This window comes from Cnephaeus nilssonii, assembly GCF_951640355.1.
Source record: "Cnephaeus nilssonii genome assembly, chromosome: 11".
In the NCBI taxonomy this organism is placed as follows: domain Eukaryota; kingdom Metazoa; phylum Chordata; class Mammalia; order Chiroptera; family Vespertilionidae; genus Cnephaeus; species Cnephaeus nilssonii.
The window spans coordinates 42,474,394-42,496,631 of record NC_137082.1 but is presented as its reverse complement, the minus strand read 5'-3'; the positions used below and the strand labels follow the sequence as shown (position 1 = coordinate 42,496,631).

General features: G+C 46.4%; 1 protein-coding gene across 2 annotated transcripts; it reads right to left on the bottom strand.

Annotated features, from left to right (window-relative positions):
* Positions 1–7,255: 7,255 nt before the first annotated feature.
* Positions 7,256–18,624, bottom strand: GRP (gastrin releasing peptide). Of its 2 annotated transcripts, none has more exons than XM_079783310.1 (3): positions 18,235–18,624; positions 12,651–12,900; positions 7,256–8,023 (listed from the first exon to the last, which is right to left on the bottom strand). In XM_079783310.1, the coding sequence occupies exons 1-2, from the start codon at positions 18,371–18,373 to the stop codon at positions 12,686–12,688; spliced, it is 354 nt and encodes a 117-aa protein (XP_079639436.1). In that variant the 5' UTR covers positions 18,374–18,624; the 3' UTR covers positions 7,256–8,023; positions 12,651–12,685. The 2 variants fall into 2 exon arrangements, with proteins under 2 accessions (XP_079639436.1, XP_079639437.1); XM_079783311.1 differs by having other exon boundaries at positions 7,258–8,023; positions 12,670–12,900; positions 18,235–18,623.
* Positions 18,625–22,238: the final 3,614 nt, after the last annotated feature.

Here is a 22,238-nt window from a genome sequence, read left to right as displayed (position 1 = left end):
TAGGAACTGCTCTAAGTTCCTAGACATTCACTGTCCAGGAAGGGAATTATCTTTTTGGTTCTGGGGTATTTGTAGGAGACAATGTGATATAGTAAAGTAGAACTTGCTTTTGAATTAAAAGAATGGGTCTTATTCCTGTTTTTCCCCCATTTATAGACCAGATGCCCCTGATCTAGTTTTTAAATTATATAAATGAAGTTACTAATCTGTATAGTGTGCATAATATCTATCTTAAGGGTTGCTTTGAAATTCTAAGGAAGATGATCTATTTGGAATTCCCAGGTGTGTCTTCTGCTCATGCTAAAGTGGTATCTGCTCCTTGTGTTATAGGGAAAATCAAAGGCACATCTTTCCATCCTCTTTTTTAAAGAGACCCATGGCATATGTTCAAGGCTAAACATGGTTTTCTGAGACTGCACCTTCTCATTTCCTATCTTCTCTTCCCAGATATTATGCAAAAGAAACAAAACCCTCAAACACCACTGTCAGTGAAACTAGAAGATAGTTGTGACTTGAAGATGAACAGAAAATGTGTAAGTGTGACCCAAAATTGCTGAGATTGTCATGGAAGCTGTGTGGAACAACAGGAGTGAGGGGACTACTCCAGGAGACTTAAGAAAAAAAAATTGACTACAGATGGACTTTCTTTCAGGAATAGAGGCTGTAGACAAGTCACTCTGAACAAAGAAGAATTCAGGGAATAGTATTCCTTCTTACTAAACTATTAGAGGATGAATGTCAGCCAATCGAGAGATGATTAAGGATAGTTCAGCAAGAGAATCGTGGGTGAATGCCATCTACAGAACAGAGGGGAAGCAACTGTGGGACTTCGTGTGACAACAAAAAGTAAACGTTATCTGTATCAACAATATAGAAGTGATGCAACCAACCGAGAGAGAGAGAGAGAGAGAGAGAGAGAGAGAGAGAGAGAGAGAGAAGGAAAAGGATAAGAACTAGAGTCAATTTGCTGATTGCCATCTATGTAATAGCCCGAAGTCAAATAACTTCACTAACAAGTAAAAGAAGTGTAAGTGTACTTAATAGTACAAAGCTAAATACAAAAAAAAAAAAAAAAAAGGTAAGTGTACTGACTGATATTGGAGGAAACAATATTATCATTGTTCAGAGTAGGAAATGAATAGAGACTGCCTGTAGAAATAGATGTCCAAAGATACTATGTAAAGGTATACTTTTTCAAGGTAACCACTGAAACAAAACCACAAACTTTTCTAAATATCTGAAAACTATATACACATATGGGAGGGGGGGGACAAATAAAAAAAAAATGAGGCCTAGCTGGTTTTGCTCAGTGGATAGAGCGTTAGCCTATGGACTAAAGGGTCCCAGGTTCGATTCCGGCCAAGGGCACATGCCCGGGATGCGGGCTCGATCCCCAGTGGGGGGCGTGCAGGAGGCAGCCAATCAATGATTCTCTCTCATCATTGATGTTTCTCTCTCTCTCTCCCTCTCCCTTCCTCTCTGAAATCAATAAAAATATATTAAAAATGAATAAATAAATAAAATAATTAATTAATTAAAAACAAAAACAAAATGTGGATCTATAATGCTAAAAAGAGAAATTCACAAAAAAATATATTTTAAAAAATCTTGGTTGAGTTCTACTAGAGACTAAATCCGTAAGTCACCTCAGCAACCATGTCACTGCCATGGACTTCCTTTCCTTGATTGTGTTCTGGGAACCTCGGGCCTGCCCAGCAGGGCCAGAAACGAGGCAGACTTGGAATTACTCTAGTGATGCACCCCAGCCACAACGGGAGTCTTACTGTCACCTGACCTGCTAGGATGCCTGTAACACATTTCCTTCACATTTAAAGTAGTAAATTGCTCCTTGTTTAAGTGGCAAGTGATTGGGATTGGGATTGCATATTTTGGTGTTGGTGAACCCTAAGTAAAGAGAGTCAGCCCACATGGTCCAGAGAAGAGGGAATAAATCAAACATGAAGCCCAGCCTTTCAGCAAAGAGGCAAGAGGTAGGAGGGGTGGCGGGAGGCCCCTCGCCCTTCACTGCCTCATCGGGGTCGAGATTGGACACAGACATTTATTGGTGCCTTCAAATATGACAAAGAGATATCTATCATCTATCTATGTATCTATGTATCTGTCTATCTATCTATCTATCTATCTATCTATCTCTATCTCTATCATCTCTCTGTCTCTAACATTTCACCTATCAGAATTATATAGGATCTCTCGAAGTCTTCATGCAAGTTCTATCTCTCAATGTCATTATCCAGAGAACAGTGAAAATTTCTATTTTTGATGTTAAAGACTCCAGGCAATGATTGGTTGGTTCTATGAGAACTGTGCCCTCAGTCATCTCAGAAACACATAATCAGGTGGAACAGAGCAGAGAGAGGTCAAACTGGGGCTTGACCACACAGGCCCCAGGAGCTCATCAATATTCTATGTAGGGCCTGCTGCTTGACTTGTTTCAGGAGACAGTGGGCACTTCAGCAAACAAGTATCTTGGGGACAGATGGTCTGATCCCACACTCTGCACTAGATTCTATTCCGGTTCTGTTCACATAGTAAGAACTGCTCACCAGCAGCATGTCAGAGTGAATGGCATTGCCTAGCAATTTCGCCTCTTTTTTAACAGTCTTCCTTCCTTCATCCAGTGACCAGCAGGGAAGGGGTGAATCTTCAAAGTCGGCCAGGGAAGCAAATATCATGTGGCAAACACCCTTCTAAAACACTGCACACACACCTAGAGAATCACAAGTGTGAGCAGGAATTTCAATATATTGTCGAACAAATCATGGAGTAGTTCCCTTACTCCTGGCATATGTAACAGTTAAACGAGGTTCACCAACTCAACGCCTAGAGTGGGCAGGCAGGTCATGTAAACAAATAAAGCAGGCAGGGGCATAACTAGGGTGTGGTGGGGACTGTGGCAAAGTGGAGAATGTGGGCCGAATCTACAGGGGCACTGTCGGGCACTGGTTGTCTTCAGGGAAAGTAGACCCAAGAGCAGGTCTTCTAACTTTGCAAAAACTTGCCACCTGGATTTGTGTGTGAAATCTCTTGGTTTTTTAAATGTCTGTGACTGGCTAGTTCTAATTTTTAAAAAACTTTCCAGGCAAGCAGCACCTCTACAGGTAGCATCTGACCAGCAGGCTGCCAATTCCTGACGACGAAGTAAATGGTTTTTCACGTTACTCATTCTTCTTGTTCCCACATCCTCGGAAGTTAAGTGGGAAGAAAGGACTCTACTCAGGCTTTATTTTAAATTCAAGTTCATGTCGGTTGTCCATGTGGCTGTCTATAGCTGAGGCATCTTGGGAAGTTGTCGGGCAGAGGAGAGCACAATTTGAAGCTCTCTATTTCCTTTTCATTTCTGTTTATTTCAGCAGTAGAGCCAGAGGAACAATTATGTTGTTACAGTAACAGCCACTTGTCTTGCAAGACTAAGAAAGGAGTAACGGATGAAAGAGGCCCAGACCAGCCGAAACCGGTTTGGCTCAGTGGATAGAGCGTCGGTCTGCGGACTGAAAGGTCCCAGGTTCGATTCCGGTCAAGGGCATGTACCTTGGTTGCGGGCACATCCCCAGTAGGGGGTGTGCAAGAGGCAGCTGATCGATGTTTCTCTCTCATCGATGTTTCTAACTCTCTATCCCTCTCTCTTCCTCTCTGTAAAAAATCAATAAAATATATTAAAAAGAAAGAAAGAAAGAAAGAAAGAGGCCCAGACCAGAGAGAGGAGCAGCCTGCCAACCGAAATCACAGCATCAGTGCTTCGAGCAAGAGAAACAGGTAACTGCTTGCTCTTAAGGACTCGTGGTCTTAAAACTCTCAAAACGACTTTACATGAGCATCTGAGAATGGATAAAACCCCACTTGTTCACACTTAATAGCAGTGACTAATTTTTGAAATTGCTATGCTGGGTGAGGTCACAAGAAATGACTTTCATGCTGGCTGCAGTCGCGGTTGGACGTCCATCCCAAATCAATTTCACGCTCCTGCCTTACTCAGAGAGCCTTGATTTAGTGTAGGTTTCTGTCCTTCCTCCCACGGGACTCATTGGCAAATCCTAATTGGTGAGGTCAGCGGTCTAGTTCCCTTTCGTTAGTGATAGGTTTAGGGCAAGCCTGTGACTCGGCTGCCCATTGAGGTGTGAGGGATTTAGAGGTTCTGGGAAAGGACTCCGAGCTATTAATAAGGCGAAGCCTAAAAAGTGATGACCTCCTTGCTTCGTTGCATGTTGTCTCATCTGGATGCGACACCTGGAACTTCGGCAGCCCTCTTGTGGCCATGAGAGAAATCAGCCTCAGGACAAACCTGAACCATGGTGGCAGAGCGGCAAGATGGAAAAACCATCGTGCCTGAAGAAATACTGGAGTCACCGAATTAAGTTGAACTAAACAACCCTGAATCCCACCTCCCTCAGGATTTCTTGTATATGAGAGAGTAGGTATTTTAAATCTTTTACACCATTTTTACTACCAGCTAAAGGTATAGAGAGAACTAAAATTCAACAAAGGAAAACAACCCACTTCAAAAATGGGCAAATGACTTCAAAAAACATTTTTCCTGCCCTGACTGGTTTGGCTCAGTGGATAGAGCGTCGGCCTGCAGATTGAAGTGTTCCAGGTTCGATTCCGGTCCAGGGCATGTACCTTGGTTGCGGGCACATACCGATTAGGGAGTGTGCAGGAGGCAGCTGATTGATGTTTTTCTCTCTCATCGATGTTTCTAACTCTCTATCCCTCTCCCTTCCTCTCTGTAAAAAATCAATAAAATATATATTAAAAAAAACAACAACAATTTTCCTAAAAGATATACAAATGGCCAATAAGCTACGCACATGAAAACATGGAGCCCCAAGAGGAGACGCTAGGAGTATTTCCAGTGCACGCGATGGCCTCCATCCTGCTCTGGGAATGGCAATCGTCCATCGTTGTGGGTTGCCCTGGAAGCGCTATTTCATTGTCTATAAAGCAGTCGGTGGCTGAGAAGATGAATAATGTAAACCCCATGTTTTACTTCCATGACTCCCTGCACATTAGAGCTGGGTAAAAATGCTCTGGAATGTTCAAATAGCCCCAGTAGGACCTGAAAGGCGGGCATTGTGGGGCTGGCAATTATACCACGCTGCTTGAAATGCCTGCTTGGCGTGTCACTGAACCTCTGATAGTAAGCAAAGACTGCCAGATTACCCTGCAGCACTTAACAAAAAAAGACTGCTTTTATTTATTTTTTATTTTTTTAAAATATATTTTATTGATTTTTGACAGAGAGGAATTGAGAGGGATAGAGAGTTAGAAACATCGATCAGCTGCCTCCTGCACACCTCCCACTGGGGATGTGCCCGCAACCAAGGTACATGCCCCCAACCGGAATCGAACCTGGGACCCTTCAGTCCACAGGCAGACGCTCAATCCACTGAGCCAAACCAGTTTCATTAAGACTGTGCTTTTAAAAGAACAGATTTGAAGGTGATATTGCTTCCTTCCCTTTTGGATTCTTCCCCCGCCCCCCCCCCCCCTTACTATCCTGCTTTGCTGCAAGGATTTCTAAGTATTGTTACCACTTAAAAGCAATTTTCTGCTCTTGCTGTGTGCATACAACCGGCCCTGGTTTCCCGGAATCCCCAGCTGTGTATTAACTGTTCTCTGGAATAGCAATGGGCAGAAACCAACGAGGAAATTTTTTTGAGGGGTAAAAGGGAAAGAAGACACGTTATTTGTGGCTGACCAATCTTTTGAACACTATCTCTTCTTTTTGCTAGGGTCCCATAATTTTAGTCCCATCCTACCAAAGTAGAATATTAAAAACTACATTTCCCAGCTTTCCTCACAGCTAGACACAGGCATGTGACCCAGGTTCCACCAATCAGATATAGACATTGAAGGCTGATTTGGAAGTAAGCCAAGGCTTTTGGGATATAATGCTGTGGCAGAGATTATGGCAGAGGCCTTGAAAGACAGTGCCAACTCAGGCAGTTGTGCAAAATGCGTTAGGGCAGTGGTCGGCAAACGGTGGCTCGCGAGCCACATGGGGCTCTTTGGCCCCTTGAGTGTGGCTCTTCCACAAAATATCTGTGCGGTTGAAACTTTGTGGCCCATGCGCAGAAGTCGGTTTTTGGCTCTCAAAAGAAATTTCAATCGTTGTACTGTTGATATTTGGCTCTATTGACTAATGAGTTTGCCGACCACTGCGTTAGGGGGAGAAATGTATGCAATTGCCACCTCATTAACCCAATCAGAGGTCTGGCTTTGAGCACTGAACCTGCAAGGTGAGCCTTGAGAACGTTTCCCTGGTCTCCCCTGACTACTATCCTCTCATAAAGTTGTCCTTTTTCTACTTAACCCAAGGTGGTCAATTCTGTTATCTGCAGCTAAAAATGGCCTGACCCGGCAGGCACACACAGATATGTGACAAGACTTCACTTACAAACAAGGGTTCCAGAAAGCTCTTCAACTAAGAGAGTCTAATCATGACCTGGGCTTGGTGCAGATGAGCTCTGCAAGGTCGGAAGGTTTGGGGGAGCTATTCCGGTCTCGGTCAGAACTCATAGAGAAAAAATGATTTCAGCTAAACCATGGGATCACATCTACTCTCACGAGACAACCAAACAAGTGGCAGTCTAGATGGCGCTGTTCTAGGGCATTGCCTTCCTCTCCCTGCCGGAAGTGCCAACCATGCATGTCCTTTGGAGGGAGAATCCTTCTGACAGGGCTTACCTCTCCATCATTACCCACATGGCAGCAATCAGTTGACACCGCTCAGGATTGAGTTCTTGGGGAAGAGACCCAGGTGAGTCCCAGAAGTGAAAGGTGGTAAGACGTTGAAGCACATTTCACATATTTCCCCAGGTCTGGCTCTTTTGTGAATCAGCATGGTTTTAAAAGAACACATTACATCTTATGTGGTTCTTTGACAATCAAAACAGAGCAAGATAGATATCTTTACTGTTTCAAATGCGATTTCCCTAAATGAAAGGAATCTGAGCATATGGCAAGAAGCTTGAAAATCTGTTAACATCATGTGAATGTCATGATAAAAGTGGGACTGGTGAGCGTTATGAGCTGCCAGTCCACGTTCTCTGCAAATGGAAGGGAATCGCCTTAATTCATTTTCTCCTAAATCTGGCCGTGGGAACTACTTCTCCAAGACCAGAAATGAAATTTTGAATAAATGGTGCTACTTAAATATACTGAAAGGGGGGTTTAAAATGAGGTAATGTAGAAACTATTAAATAGTGCAAAAATATCTGGTGACTTTGGATGTTTGAATCCCAGTTCCATCTATGATGTGACCTTGAACAAGTCACTTGATCTCTCTAACCCTCTGTTTCCTTATCTATTGGATGATAATGTTTATTCTTGGCTTATCAAACTGCTCTAAGGAGAATATCAATAACCTCAGCAAAGTATCTGGTCATGGTTAGGGCTAAAGAAATGGTAACCATTAGTTGGTGAATAGGGCCAGCCTCTACCTTCAACTTAGTCCATCTGATGGTAATAACCGAGGATGAGCTTCTAGCAGTAGCCTCTAAAGTCTGTAAGTCACTGCAAGGATTCAGTAAGTGGCCTTCAGAAGGGAGAACTCAAAATTCAGCCTTCATCAATGAGCACACAAGTTCATTATCAAGTTTTCTATTAATCTCTGCCACACTGTCCTCTCATTAGGAATTGAAATAAGAGAACTACCTGCCCTTTGGACGGTGTGTTTAAGCTTTTATTGTGAATGGTAACAGGTCAGAGACTGGAATGTAATTGACACAGAGGCTAAATTCAAAGAGCATTACTTGGAATACTCTCTAAGGACAATAATTTCACAGAAAACAAATTCAAACCAGAAGATGCTGCTTGAAAACCACGAATTTAGTCAAGGTTGAAAGGTACAAGAATAGTTAAGTATTTTGCACAAAGGAAATCTGGTGGATGAGCCAGTAGAATTGATGCCCATGGAATGCATTCTCAAGGGTTCTGTTTTGCTTCTTTGAGAGAGGCCGTCATTGTCGGTTCAGCTGGGGGTTCCTTCCTTCACACTGAGAACCTGGAGCAGAGAGATCAGCACCATAAAAAAAAAAAAACATTAAAAAGAGTTAAGCAAATGTAGCTAGTTATACTTGACGTAACTCCATTCCCAACAAACTATCAGCTTCACGTGGAACTAGTTAGCAAGGCAAACTCCTAGGTCACCTTGACCGACTGAATTGGAACCTGGTGGGGGTGAGGCCCAGCAATCTGTGCGTTCACGAGTCTCAGGTGTTCTGAGTGCATGTTAATGCTCCAAAACCATAGCTGTCCTGAGAGAGAAACAAACTCTCTTTTGGGAGCCACAATATTTTTGGGGTCTTTTTGTTATATCAGCTTAACTTGCACTCTGATATATTTGGACTGTTAACAATTAAATGTATTATCCCCAGGAATTGTGACTAAATAGCAGCTGGGTAGGGAGACTATTAGGGAATGTGGAATCTTAATTCTTACTTGGCTTCTTTTGGAAATACCTCATTACACGAATCAATTTGTGAATTACACAATTATATATCACAAACCCATGAATATCGTGGTAGCAGTGTGAGCAACTTGGGAAGACAAGCCTATATGGGTCTCTGCCAATTCTCCATTTATTGTGGTTTGCTTGTTGTGGCTTCTGTTCAAATTAACTAAGACGGAAGAAGAATGAAAAGCTATCATTTAAAAACACTTCTTTGTTCCCCTATAGCAGTCTTTACGCACTGAGGTGAGAAAACACTTTTCATCCAGACTAGAGTTTATTCTGCTTTTCAAGAGCATAATTCTGGAAATTCAGGTTCTCTGACACCCAGACCAGCAATTTGTTCCTAATAACGAAACTGGTTTTCTCAGACCAGAAATTACCTGCTCTACGGCTCAATGCTTGGCCAGGTGTTAATGAGGCCAGGGCCTGGGGTTCAACTCCCACCCAAGCCAATTAGCTTTGCTCTCCTCCATGAGCCCAGGATGCACTATTAAGGGTCACCAACCTGCCTGAAGATGCTGCTACCCACCTGGCATTATGAGCCACAGGTCATAAAAGGGGCCAGCTGAGGCTATGGGAAAGAATCCATAGAAGTCCTCCCATTTGGCGGATAATATTGAATTTGAGTGGTTTGGCTCAGGGGGAGGAAGTAAAGCTGCAAGGAAAAGAAGAGTGTACCCCAGGAAGATCGAGGACCTAGAGGCAGGAGGGGAGTGAGGAGGCCAACACTCCTCTGTTCCTTCATGGAAACTGTCAGGGTGGTCAGAGGATTTTTAGTTCTTTTTAGTTGCATGTTGCTTTCCCTATATTTGGAGCTTCCTTTGGAGCAGTTCACATGTTAATAAGTAAAACTTTTCTATTCTCTCTACTGATTTTCTGGGACAACGGGAGCAGTCTCTTGAAAGTGAGGGCAAACTTGCAACATTTCCTTTCTTTCTGTAACAGCTTTGGCAATTCCTCAAGTCCCTTTCCTGTCCACCAAATAAGAGAGAGAAAAACCCTGAGGCTACAAAGAACAATAAACTGGGTCTAAATCACAAGAGGAACCCAAAGTCCAACTTCAACCTTTACTGAAACTCAGGACAATCCACAACCACATGCAGAATTAGGGATTAGGCCCTGGAGTTGGCCAACCTAAACACTGTTTTATGTTACAGAAACGATAGCATCAAAGTTCCATTCATTTTTGTAAGAAGGATATAGTTAAAATAAAATTAGTTTAACCTTGAAAATGATTGGCCATAATTTCTGATAAAGTTCTGGAGCTTGCTTGTCATGATATCATATCTACCTAGTAGATTCAGTGCACATTTGCACAGATCTTTTCCGAATTAAGTCAATATCCTTGTCATCAAAACCTAGGAAATGCTCAGCATTTCTAACCACAGCTCTGGGAGAGTTGGCAATAGGACTTGATGTATTTTTACTAAAGTGGGAGAGGAGAGCATATGTGGATAGTTATTAATTTTAAGACAAGTCCTTCAGCCTCTGAGAACTCCTGCTGCTAATTCTGGTAATGCCTCGCTAAGTTACTAAACTTCCTTCTAACATGGAGAGATATATGGATTTCTTTTTTTAAAATATATTTTATTGATTTTTTACAGAGAGGAAGGGAGAGAGATAGAGAATAAGAAACATCGATGAGAGAGAAACATCATGGATCAGCTGCCTCCTGCACTCCCCCTACCAGGGATGTGCCCACAACCAAGGTACATGCCCTCGACCGGAATCGAACCTGGGACCTTTCAGTCCGCAGGCTGACGCTCTATCCACCGAGCCAAACCGGTTTCGGCAATTTCTAATAGAAACAATTCTCTTGGCATGCCCTCTTTGTGAATAAGACAATTATAAGATGTTCTCAATTTTTATGACAGCATACTTTCATTGAGGCGGAATTTCCAAAGCCAAGGGAGCCCTAAGCTGTGTGGTCTATGCACATAAAAAACTGTTGAATTCATTTTTCATATTACCAGGAAATATGTTCAAAAGAATGGTAGCAATGTTTACAATAGCTAATTATTCAACTCGAGGTGGACTGAAACAGGATGGGTTTTCTAAACTTGTAACAAGAACAAGGCATAAACAGATACAGTAGAAAAATAAGGCCTGATTATATCAAGTTGACTTTTCAGATCACGTTGAATACTGGTAAATATTGTCCCCTTGAAGCAGTCACTCTCAGTGATGGTCCACTCCACCCATCCCATGCTACTGCCACTCAGAGACCTTATTGGAGCTATTCTTTGGTAATTGCCTTCAAGCTTACAGAATATTCTTCTGACTATGATGGGAAAGCCTCCATCCTTGAGGAAGGAGTTGAATTTTCATAACAATCCAAAGTTATGCAGAGCCTGGTTTGGAGGGGAAAGCAACTCAAAGTGGATATTGCTGCTTAATTCAAAAGCGAGACACCACAGATGAATGCCATGACTGTGTGTGTATTTTATGAACGAGCTATGAAGGTAAGTCCATGTCAGTGTTTGTGAAATTATTTTAGAGGGTTTCGTAGTGGTGATTGGTATTACTCTTCAGACAAAAGAGAAGGCACTGCTGTTGGCCATCCATCCATGGGATGTCCCACAAAATACTTGACCAAGAAAAGGTCTGTCCACCAGAAGCTAAGAAATCAATCACTAATTGCTAGAGCCCTTAGAGCCCTCAGAGCCCTGTGATACACACACACACACACACACACACACACACACACACACACACACACAAAAGGGAAGCTGGTATCATACAGGTGTGGGCAAGAGAATCACTACTCGAGGCTTTATATGGAACTGTGACTTATTTCTGCATTGGTTGACTTAATCCAGATTTTGTTTCTGAATAAAGGCTTCCAGAGACATTCTAAGTGCTTAATGCAACAAATGAATGTTTGGTTTGAGTTGAGCCTAAAGAGTCCACAGTGGACCAAAGGGCAGTGAAGCACAGCGCTCCCTCTGGAGAGTAAGCTGAGGGTTGGCACAGCCAGCCCGAGCCTCTGGAAAGGGACCATCAATCAAAGAGGTAGCCACCATGAAAAAGTGAAGGAGCCAGCTCCCCAAGCTCTGTGACTGAAAATCAGTATTGTTTCTTATCAAAAAAGGGAGGAGCAAGGCGCTCCTGCATCCTGCATCCTTCCTACATCATATCTACATGGACAGTGCCCCAGAAGATGTCTGTCCTGGCGGCACACTGTCCAGGCAGACAGCACAGCCTCCTGTCCTGGTTTCACCAGTGAACAGCTGTGTGACCATCTCAGTTTCCTCACGGAGACTCTACAATGGAGAGAATAATAGAATTTTCCCGAATCTTCCTCCTAAGATTGCTGAGGGTATTAACAGACCAAATGGAAATCAATTGCTTCTCCTAGTACTTAGAGTATAGTAAACACTCAATAAAATTAGCTATTATTAATATTTCTAGTATTCCAATTATTTTGCCTTTTATCATAAATTTCATGGAAACTTCTTAACAGCTAGAGAATCACTTCATTTTCAGCTGCTTCATCTTCTTCCTACACATTTTCTTCTCTCTTTTAAGTCATTGATTGTCCTTGTATCTAAACAATGCCAGTTTGGTAGAATTGTTGTTCTCTGTCCTCCATAAAATCATACATAGGGCAAATCAGTTGCCCTTAGGTATGTTCACCAAGTTTTGAAATATTAGGATGAAACCTGAACTCAGTAATCTTGGAACAAAAATGAAGAAGTGCCATTTTTCATAAAAGGTCACAAACAAGAATGCTCTCTTCTAAAAGCATCTATGAAGAGGCCCTTTCCCATGTCTATCAAAAATACACCATATCTGTAGACCCACGGGGATTTACTCAAAGACGGCCTCACTAGCAAAATATTCTGGTTGGGCCTGGCAGGTTAAAAACATCCCATCCATGCACAGTTGCTAATACACACAATTCCTAGTAAAACCCCTAAACTGGAGTTTTGAAAACACAGCATTTTGATGTGCTAAGAGGAAAAACAATCTATTATGTTGAAAAGAAAAGGTGGCGTGACAGTTGTCTACTAATTTCCTTAGCGTGTATTGGGTATTGGCCTAATGCAGTGGCTGTGAAGGCTTGCATTGTAAACAATTTTATTCTTCCCCGCTGGACCTTTCCTCCCAACTCTTCCCAAACACCTCCCACCCTCACCCCACCCCCACCCCCACTTCCCCAGCAGGTTCCTTATACCTTTGAGTCTTGAACCTACATCTGAAAAGTTGCTGCTATCCTTGGAATCGGAATCCGGAGTAGACTGGAGAATACCCAGGGATGCCCCGCGGAGGTGACTGGTGGCTTCCTGTCCCCTTTCCTTCCACGAGGCTTAGCAGAGTCCTCGCAGCTTCTTCCCACAGGATGTGCTGCCGCAGCTGGTACTTCGGGCTCCCTTCCTCGTAAACATATGGGGACTCTCCTGTGCTCTTTTTCCCCATTAGGTGCCCTGTAAAAGACAAAAAACAAACATAGAATGCCACAAATTTAACCTGGAGCGATGAATGAATGAGAAATTTAAGAGGACCCTAATTATGTTTGTGCTTCTTGCTCTTAAATGCAGGATAAATAGTATTTTATTATTAAGAGTTATTTGAGAGATGACTGGTTTTGCTTTTTGTTCAAAATGAGAAGTGAACTGGACAGAATTCAGACCTGCAACTCTGGAACCCAGGGTATGGTCCCAGCCCCTCTGCTAACGAGCTAGGTGACCTCTGCCAAGTCATCTAGCCTCCCCTGTCTTCAATTTCTCAAATATAAAATGAACAGGTTGGACTAAATGAAATATAGGGAACCTTCCATATCTAAAATTCTGTCACCAATTCTGTGTGCCCCGAGTGCCATTCCCAACTGAATGGTGGAATTGAAACATCCTCCCCCGACGATGTGAAATTGCTACTGCGAAGAAAAGTCTCGATGCTTTTCTTTGTGTGATTTTTAAAAAGGGGCGGGGGTGTTCTTTATCGCTTATCTGTAATACAAATGTACCAAAGGAATTTTTCATTTTAACTTTCTCAGAACTTAGCTGAGATTGAATCTAGGAAGCGTCACCTAGAAATTACAGTTTGTAAAGCATGTAATGAAAAACTGGTTGAAAACAAGGTCTGACCAACACTTCCCAGCCACATAAATGCAGGATTTTCTCTTGGATGACTAACGTGGTTAGCGAACATCTATCAAAGGCTCCAGGGATGTACACGTGCCGTGTAAATTAACAAAAGTTGCAGTGCAGAAGGCCAAATCACTAAAACCGTGGAAATTCATGAATGCAGTGGGGACAACCATGTGGTCAAAGGAGGCAGGGAATTTAAGGTCTGCATTCTGAACACTTTAGCCCACTGCTTAAATATTCTCACATTATCTTATTTACTTTCTTCATTCGATTTTTCCCATCTCTCTATGATCAGCTTATATAGTATTTTCAAATAAAACTATGGTGCTTTTGATGTAAAGGTCACAAGGCAAGAGTGTGTGCTGACTGACATTAGAAGTATTTAAAGCAAACATCATGGGAATAATGTTGGACAGGTCTCAGTCATACAAAATAGAAAGAACCCTTTCCCAGCATCTCTCTCCACCAAGAGGAGCCCTCACTATGACACCATTGTGTGTTTCAGTGTGCTGTTTACAGGATATCTAACTGCAGGTCATTTTATTTGAGCCACCCTGTAGTAAGTCTGATGAAAAAGAGACCTGCTGGTGGTCACCCAGGTAAGCAAAGACTCTAGGATTAAAATCAGCTCACAGTCCAGACTCTACTCTACTATACTGCTTCGAAGTCTTTGAACTTCCTAAGAATGTAAGGCAGTGAGAAATCATTCTGGGGTCTGTGATAAGAATGAGGTCTGCAAAAGGCTTTCTAATATTATCCTTAAAATGGGACTCATATAGCCATATATCATGATTGATTATGTGACTCAGAAAATTAATTCTGTGAGTACTGGGGAGCCTTGAACTGAGGTTTCACTGCACAGCTGTGTGAGCACTTGTCAAGTCACTTGAGACACGTCACACAATTTCAGGACTCCCTCTTGAGGACCCTGTCCCCACTACAGGAATCCCGAGTGATCGGCTCCTCACTTGTCTGCTTGGCCAACCTGGTGCCCGGATAGCCACTAAATAACCTTGCATTTAGCCATAACAGTGATTATGTTGCACAACTTCCCAGGAAGTCGTAAGGCATTTGGCTTTATTTACATGGAGAAAATTGAATCATGATGATGGAAAAGCAGGATTAGAATCTGATGCTCCCAGTAATGACCTCGGTCCCTCTTGCCTTCCATCACATCCTATCATCCTGTTAGCATGCTGGAAAGGAGAAAGGCATTATTGCCAAAGAAACAGAGGGGGACTGGAGATGTTTTCACAAGTAAGAACTTCATTTTTGTCAGGCCTGAATAATTCTGTGGACTTTTCTAAAAACCATCTGTGATGGATTTCACACATAGGATGTCCCTCAAAATATGTATACACACACTTTAAATAATTTTAAAGGCAGTGTTTATTAAAATACATTTTATTTTCAAAATGGAGCTCTCAGCTGTTAAGGTATGTATACATTTTTGGGAGACATTCTGTAGACCCTTGGGACCTTTCCTTGAGTTTTTAATATTTGCATATTTGGAGGGTGGGTAGTGTCCCGACTCCCACCCAAAGATCCACAGACTGGTCATTAAGAAGAGGGTACCATCTATAACATCACGGGGAAACACACATTCCCTGGGTCCTATTTCACTGGTGAGCTGGCACCTGTCCACCAAATAATCATCTCTATGGCAACATGGATGCTATGCCCACTTCCACCTCTTCTCCCATCATCTTTTGTTATCTGTTCCTATCATAACAGTGGAGATATCAGCATGGCCAAAAGACAGGCACTTGAAAAAAAATAAAACCGTGGCCAGGGGCGGGGGGGGGGAAGCTTTTGTTCTTTTCAATCACTTAAAAATACCACTAAAATAGCAGGTTTGAAACATAAATTAACTTTCTTGAACTCAAAACTTGAAGAATACACAAACTCAGGAAACGACCCATTAAGACAAAGTGCTAAGTACTTCTAGGAGCTAGTGTCTCTGGACAGATACTTAAACTTTATTTCAGTTTCTGGAGCAGTGTGACAATGTCAAGCCAGTCTGGAGCTGCGCACAGGTGTTCAGAATCCCTCCTCCCTGATAGAGACCACAGGCATTTCCTTAGGAGACTGGCAAGCTACATTTGAAACCGAACATCATTCCTGCTCGCCAAAGCTCACAATCCCTCCGAGAGCATGTCTACCCAAAGGCAACTTTTGCTCAACCACAATGTCATTTTAGACCCAAATGTGAGTTTCTCCTTCTCCTTTCTCTTTCCTTTTTTCTTCCTCAACTCTGCACAGCCAGGCAAGGGGGAAAAAGGAAAAAGAGTGTGTCTGAGGGAAATAAGAAAATTTAAGGTTGCCACTGGTCTGTATGCTTTTGGGTGAGGAATGCCCAAACACCACCACAAAGGGTGATTAATGCCAGGAACCCTAACTCCCTGGAGACAGATATACTCTGAACTACGGCAATCAGGTTGGCTTGCACCAGAAATAACATGGTTCTAGCTGCTCAGCTAACTCTCTTGTCCTCCTTTAGGCCTGCAAGAGTTACCTAATAATAAAGCCTTTTAAGGACAAAAAATATGGATGAGCAAAAAGAGGTTGGAAATCTGGAAGTTTCATTTCACCTTCCCAGGCCACCAGATGGTGGCTGGACTGGACATTGGCTACTAGCTCTAAGGTCCCAGGAGCCCTTTTAAGCATCAATCCTAGGTTTGGCTTCCTTAACAGCCAAGTGTCCTTTCTTGGTTGTTTTTGTTTTTGCTTTTCATCTTTGCTAATCCCAGCCTTTCCTCTCCATACCAGACCTCTGGGTTCCCATGCCCCTCAGAGATCACAAATGCTTTCATCGAGGCTGCCGGCTGCCGGCCTTGGCCAATGACTCAGCAACAACGCGAGCTACTCTGCTATAATCAGGAGCTTTCCAGTTCTGACAGAAGCAGCCTCAACACGGAAAGGCTGAGGAAGTGACAGTTCCAGCCTCACCGCTTTCCATGAATTCATCCTGTCTTCTCACAGAGAACCTGAGAGCTGTCTGATGTATATGAATTAGCAAGTATCTTTCCAACACACCCTCCCCTTCTCTACACAGATAACTAAGGAAATAGAAACAAACATATAAAAACACCACCATCACCATCACCACCATCACCATCACCACCACCACCATCACCTCCACCACCATCACCACCATCACCACCACCACCACCATCATCACCACAATCACCACAATCACCACCACCATCACCACCACCACCATCACCACCACCACCATCACCTCCACCACCATCACCACCATCACCACCACCATCACCATCACCACCATCACCACCATCACTACCATCACCACCACCATCACCACCACCATCACCATCACCACCATCACCACCATCACCACCACCATCACCATCACCACCATCACCACCACCATCACCATCATCACCATCATCACCACAATCACCACCATCACCACCATCACCACCACCATCACCATCACCACCATCACCACCATCACTACCATCACCACCACCATCACCACCACCATCACCATCACCACCATCACCACCATCACCACCACCATCACCACCACCACCACCATCATCACCATCATCACCACAATTGCCACCACCATCACCACCACCACCATCATTACCACTATCACCACCATCACTATCCCCACCATCACTATCCCCACCATCACCACCACCATCACCATCACCACCATCATCACCACTATCACCAGCATCACCACCCCACCACCACCCTTAAATCTCATTAGTGATGACCAGCCCTCACCCCACCCCCTCCCGCTCAGGAAATGTTGGGTTGCTGTAGTTGGCTTTATGGGGAGGTTTCTGAGGAAGTTGGGCGCTTTGCATTTGCCAGAGGCTGTTTGACGTGGCCGAGATTCCCAGGGTGGCATTGGGTGAGCTCAAGGTTTCAGAACCGCTACTTGCCTCCCCGTTACTTGTCGCTGGGAGCCCTGGGGCCAGGATGAGCCCATGCCTAGAGAGGCAGAAGAAAAGGAAAAGGAGCTAGGGTCGTCTAGGTCCTGAGAGGCGGAGGAAAGCAGGGCTCAGGGGGCAGAGAGCCCAGGATCAGCGTGGAGAGCAGGCGCGATTACCAGAGCGCAGACTTCTGGATGGAAAGCGGGAGGGGTGGGCAGAAGGGCAGAGAAAAAACAATCGCTGCAGAGGCAGGAGGAGGACCGAGAAAATTCAGAAGAGCCGCAAAGGCGAGATTCAGGCACTGCTCGCTGAACAGGCTTAAAGTCCCCCACCTGGGGCTTTGCCGGGCGCAAAGGCGCAGCCTAGATACACGCTGGGCTGGACCAGGGGTCCGAGACGCTCTCAGGGACCCGGCTTCCTAAAGTTGTTCAGGGTGAGATGGTGCTGGAGAAAGGAGGTGTTGGGTAGATGGGGAGGGAAGGTGATCTTCGCGTGGCGTTGGGTGCTTTGGAGAGCTGCGCGCTGGCCCGGGTGCCTGGGGAAGAGGGAAGACCCAGGGGCCAGCCCTTGGCTGCTGAGGGTCTGACGGCTTGCCAGGACGGGGAAGGATGGGGAGTTTGGGGAGAAAGGGCTGGTGTTTGGGTAGAAAGGTCGGAGCAAACCCAGCCCCCAAAGCCGGGACCCAGAAACGCTGGGAGAGGGGAGACGGCCCCCAGCGCTGACGGGTCCTGCCCAGGGCTAGCGCGCGCCGGACACTCACCCACCGCCCAGTGGTTGCCGCGCGGGTACATCTTGGCCAGCACGGTCTCTCCGGCCGCCGGCACCGGGGCGGCGGGTGCCCGGGGCGCCTGGCAGAGGACCAGTGCCAGCAGGACGAGCGGCAGCTCGCGGGCGCGCATGGTCCCGACGGGCAGCTCCCGGAGCGCGCCGAGCGCTGGGCGCAGGGTGCGCTTTCCTAGCCGAGGAGCGACCGCAGGACGTGGACCTCGGGGAGCTCCGCCGTCGTCGTCCGCGCCGCTGCTGCAGCCTTCGCCAAGCCCGACTTTATATGGGAGCCCGGTCGGGGGGGTCGGGGGCTCCTCCACCGCGGACCGGAGCGCTCTGACGTCTCCCTATAGCGAGCCCGGGCGCCTAGACAACCGTCCGTGAAAACCATCCATCTTCCCGCGGGATAATGAAAAGCATGAGTGTACACCGTCCCTCTCCCTTTCCCTCGTAGTCCCGGCCGCCTTCCCTACATGGGATTAATTCTTCTCTTCCCCGACGCCTTTGCTCCAACACAATTCAGAGAACTCCCTCCCCAGCCTTACCTGGCTGCCTCCCGCCTTAGCTGCCTTCCGATCCTGCAAGAGGGAGCGGTGGCCGGTGCACGAGCAAACAGGAAATAATGCTTTAGGTTCAACTTTGCTGGAAGGGGATTGGAACCGGGATTGCAAGGACTTCTGATTCTCAGACCTTTCCCACTCCGTGGACCACCTCCCTCCCCGCAGTCCCAGCCCACAGACCTCCAGACCCTTGTCTCCCCTCCCCCCACCCCTTCTCACCACCACCACCACCACCACCACCACCACCACCACCACCACCACCAGCAATACCCTCACCCCAGCTGGGTGTTCAGGGCGCCCTGAGATGGAGGATGGGGCAGGAAGAATCTGCTCTGTGAACAGAGCTAACAATAGTTGTGCTACACACTCGGCCCCTTTCACAAGCATACAGCTTCCATATAATAGATGAAGCGTTCATGTTCATTTCCCAGGCTGTGTCTCCCAGAAAGCTCAAGCTTTCCCTAAAGTGCTATCCACACGCCTCTCCAGAGTTGCCCAGCTTTCCTCTGTTCCTTCCGTTCCCAGGTGTGGAGAATGGTCATGGGCCCACTCCCTGGGTTCTCAATGGCATGGATACAAAGGGAATGGGAACCACCGCAATGCCACAGCTAACAGAAACTGGCAGGACGCTGTGGCCGCCTCCCGGCTGCCAGAGCTGGGGGTGTATTTGTGTTCCTGCAGGCCTCTTCCTCACCAGTTCTGGTGCATTGTCTTGCTGGTAGGTCCCTGGTATTGCATGTCAGCACTGGTGATGAAACCAATTAAACTGAAATCGTACAATTTTCTCAGAATACCTGGTGATTCAATGCATTTGTGCCATTCTTAGATGATTACATGTGCACCTTACATGACTGAATATTCTTGGCCTCATTTTTTTAAAAATATGCTTTTATTGATTTCAGAGAGAGGAAGGGAGAGAAACATCAGTGATGAGTGAGAGTCATTGTTTGGCTGCCTCCTGCACACCCCCTACTGGGAATTGAGCCCAAAACCTCTGGCATGTACCCTGACCAGGAATTGAACCTCAACCACTGAGCCACATCGGCTGGGTCCTTGGCCTCATTAATTTAACCCAGCCACACAGGTTAGTGATTTCTCAACAGCTTATAGTAAATCCAGACTGTCCCATTTCACAGGGCACTGGGCAGGGCAGTGTTTCCTTAAAAGAAGTGGGCAGGGTGAGCACCTGAATGTGTCATTCATGCACAATGCCCTTCTCCCAGATCCTCAGTCACACGTTGTTTTGTGCCTGATATTCTATGATTTGTGCTGCGTCTTTTTTGCTCAGTGATTCCCAGACATTTCAGCATGAAGGGCATTTTTTATTTTTCCCATGGAGTTCAGGTTGGATTTTTTTTATATTATTGAGTTTACTAGAGGCCCGGTGCATGAAATTTGTGTGGGTAGTGGGGAGGGGAGACCCTCAGCCCAGCCTGTGCCCTCTTGCAATCCGGGACCCCTTGCTCCTAACCGCCTGCCTGCTTGCTCCTTACCACTTGGCTCACTGATCCTTGGTGCTGCCACGAAGGCGGGAGAGGCTCCCGCCACGGCTGCTGCGCCTGAGCTTGCCAGCTGTGAGTCCGGCTTCTGGCTGAGTGGCACTCCAGCTGTGGGAGCACAATGACCATCAGGGGGCAGCTCCTGCCTTGAGCATCTGCCCCCTGGTGGTCAGTGCACATCACAGCGACCAGTCATTCTGGTTGTTCCTCTGTAAGGGTCACTGGGCTTTTATTATATAGACTAGGGGCCCAGTGCACGAATTCATGCACCTTCAAAGGAACTGTGGACTGCGAGACTGTGGTGGGCACAGGGGTGGGTCTCAGCCCATCCTCCATGCCCCTGCCCTGCCCTGCCCCTCCCACTGCAGCTCCTGGTCCCCTGTCTGCCAGCAGCCCTGCTCCCGCCACCACTGCTCCCACGTGCCTACGGCGCTGGCCCCACTCGCACCTGCTGACGGCATGGAGCGATTGGGGCCGGCGCCATCAGTGGGTACGAGCAGGGCCGGCACTGTCAGCGGGTGTGAGCAGAGGCTGCTGCCTCGATCACCCCTCATGAGCAGGGGGAGGTGGAGAAACCCTCAGGGGCATTCGGAACCGGTGCCGGGCCGCGGCAGCAGGTGCGAGCAGAGCCATCTCCAGCAGCAGATGCGAGAGGTGGCTGCCAGCCCGATCACCCATCAGGAGCAGGGGGAGGCGGAGAAGCCCTGAGGGGCAATCAGGGCCAGCAGCCACCACTTGCACCCGCTGATAATGCTGAGCAATAGGGGCCAGCACCAGGTGCTGGCAGCAGGTGTGAGTGGTGGCTTCAGCACCGGCAGCAGGTGCAAGCGCCGGGCGGGACCGTGGAGCTTGAGAGCAAAGAATTTTCAGTAACCACCAGAGGCTCTGCCTGATGACAGTGACTGGCAACCCACCTTGGTCTGGCACCCCTGCTCACCTGCTCCACCATCCACTGTGGCCAACGCCTGCCATATTTTGTGCATGTGCCCCCTGGTGGTCATTGCACGTCATAGCAACCTGTTGCTCAGTTGTTCGGTTGTTTGCTGTTCAGTCTATTTGCATATTAGGGTTTTATATATGTAGACTAAAGGCCCGGTGCATGAAATTCGTGCACGGTGGGGGGTCCTCTCAGCCCAGCCTGCACCCTCTCCAATCCAGGACCCCTTGGGGGATGTCCGACTGCCGATGTCCTGTGGATTTGATTGGGCCTAAAGAGGCAGTTGGACATCCCTCTCACAATCCTGGACTGCTAGCTCCTAACCGCTCACCTGTCTGCCAGCCTGATTGCCTCTAACTGCCCCCTCCCTGCCGGCCTGGTCTCCCCCAACTGCACCCCCCCCCCCATCGGCCTGGTCACCTCTCACTGACCCCCTGCCGGCCTGGTCGCCCCACACAGCCGGCTGTTCAGTCGTTTGGTCGTCCCTCACTAACCCCCCTGCCAGCCTGGTCGACGCACACAGCCTGCTTGTTCAGTTGTTTGGTAGTCCCTCACTAACCCCCCTACCGGCCTGGTCGCCCCACACAGCCTGTTTGTTCAGTTGTTTGGTAGTCCCTCACTAACCCCCCTGCCGGCCTGGTCAACCCACACAGCCTGGCTTGTTCAGTTGTTTGGTCGTCCCTCACTAACCCCCTGCCAGCCTGGTCAACCCACACAGCCTGTTTGTTCAGTTGTTTGGTCGTCCTTCACTAACCCCCCTGCCAGCCTGGTTGCAGGCAGCCATTTTGTGAGGGTGTGGCGGTCAATTTGCATATTACCTCTTTATTATATAGGATTGAGGTGACATTGATTAGAGGTTGGACTTTTTACTGTGAAATAGGCCATACTGTTTAGATTTCCCATTTTTGTTCATCAAAGACATAAGGAACCATCCTTCAGTTTTTACTTAGGTTGAAATAACCAGTATTACCACAGAGAGCTGATTTACATAATTGCAGCTTAG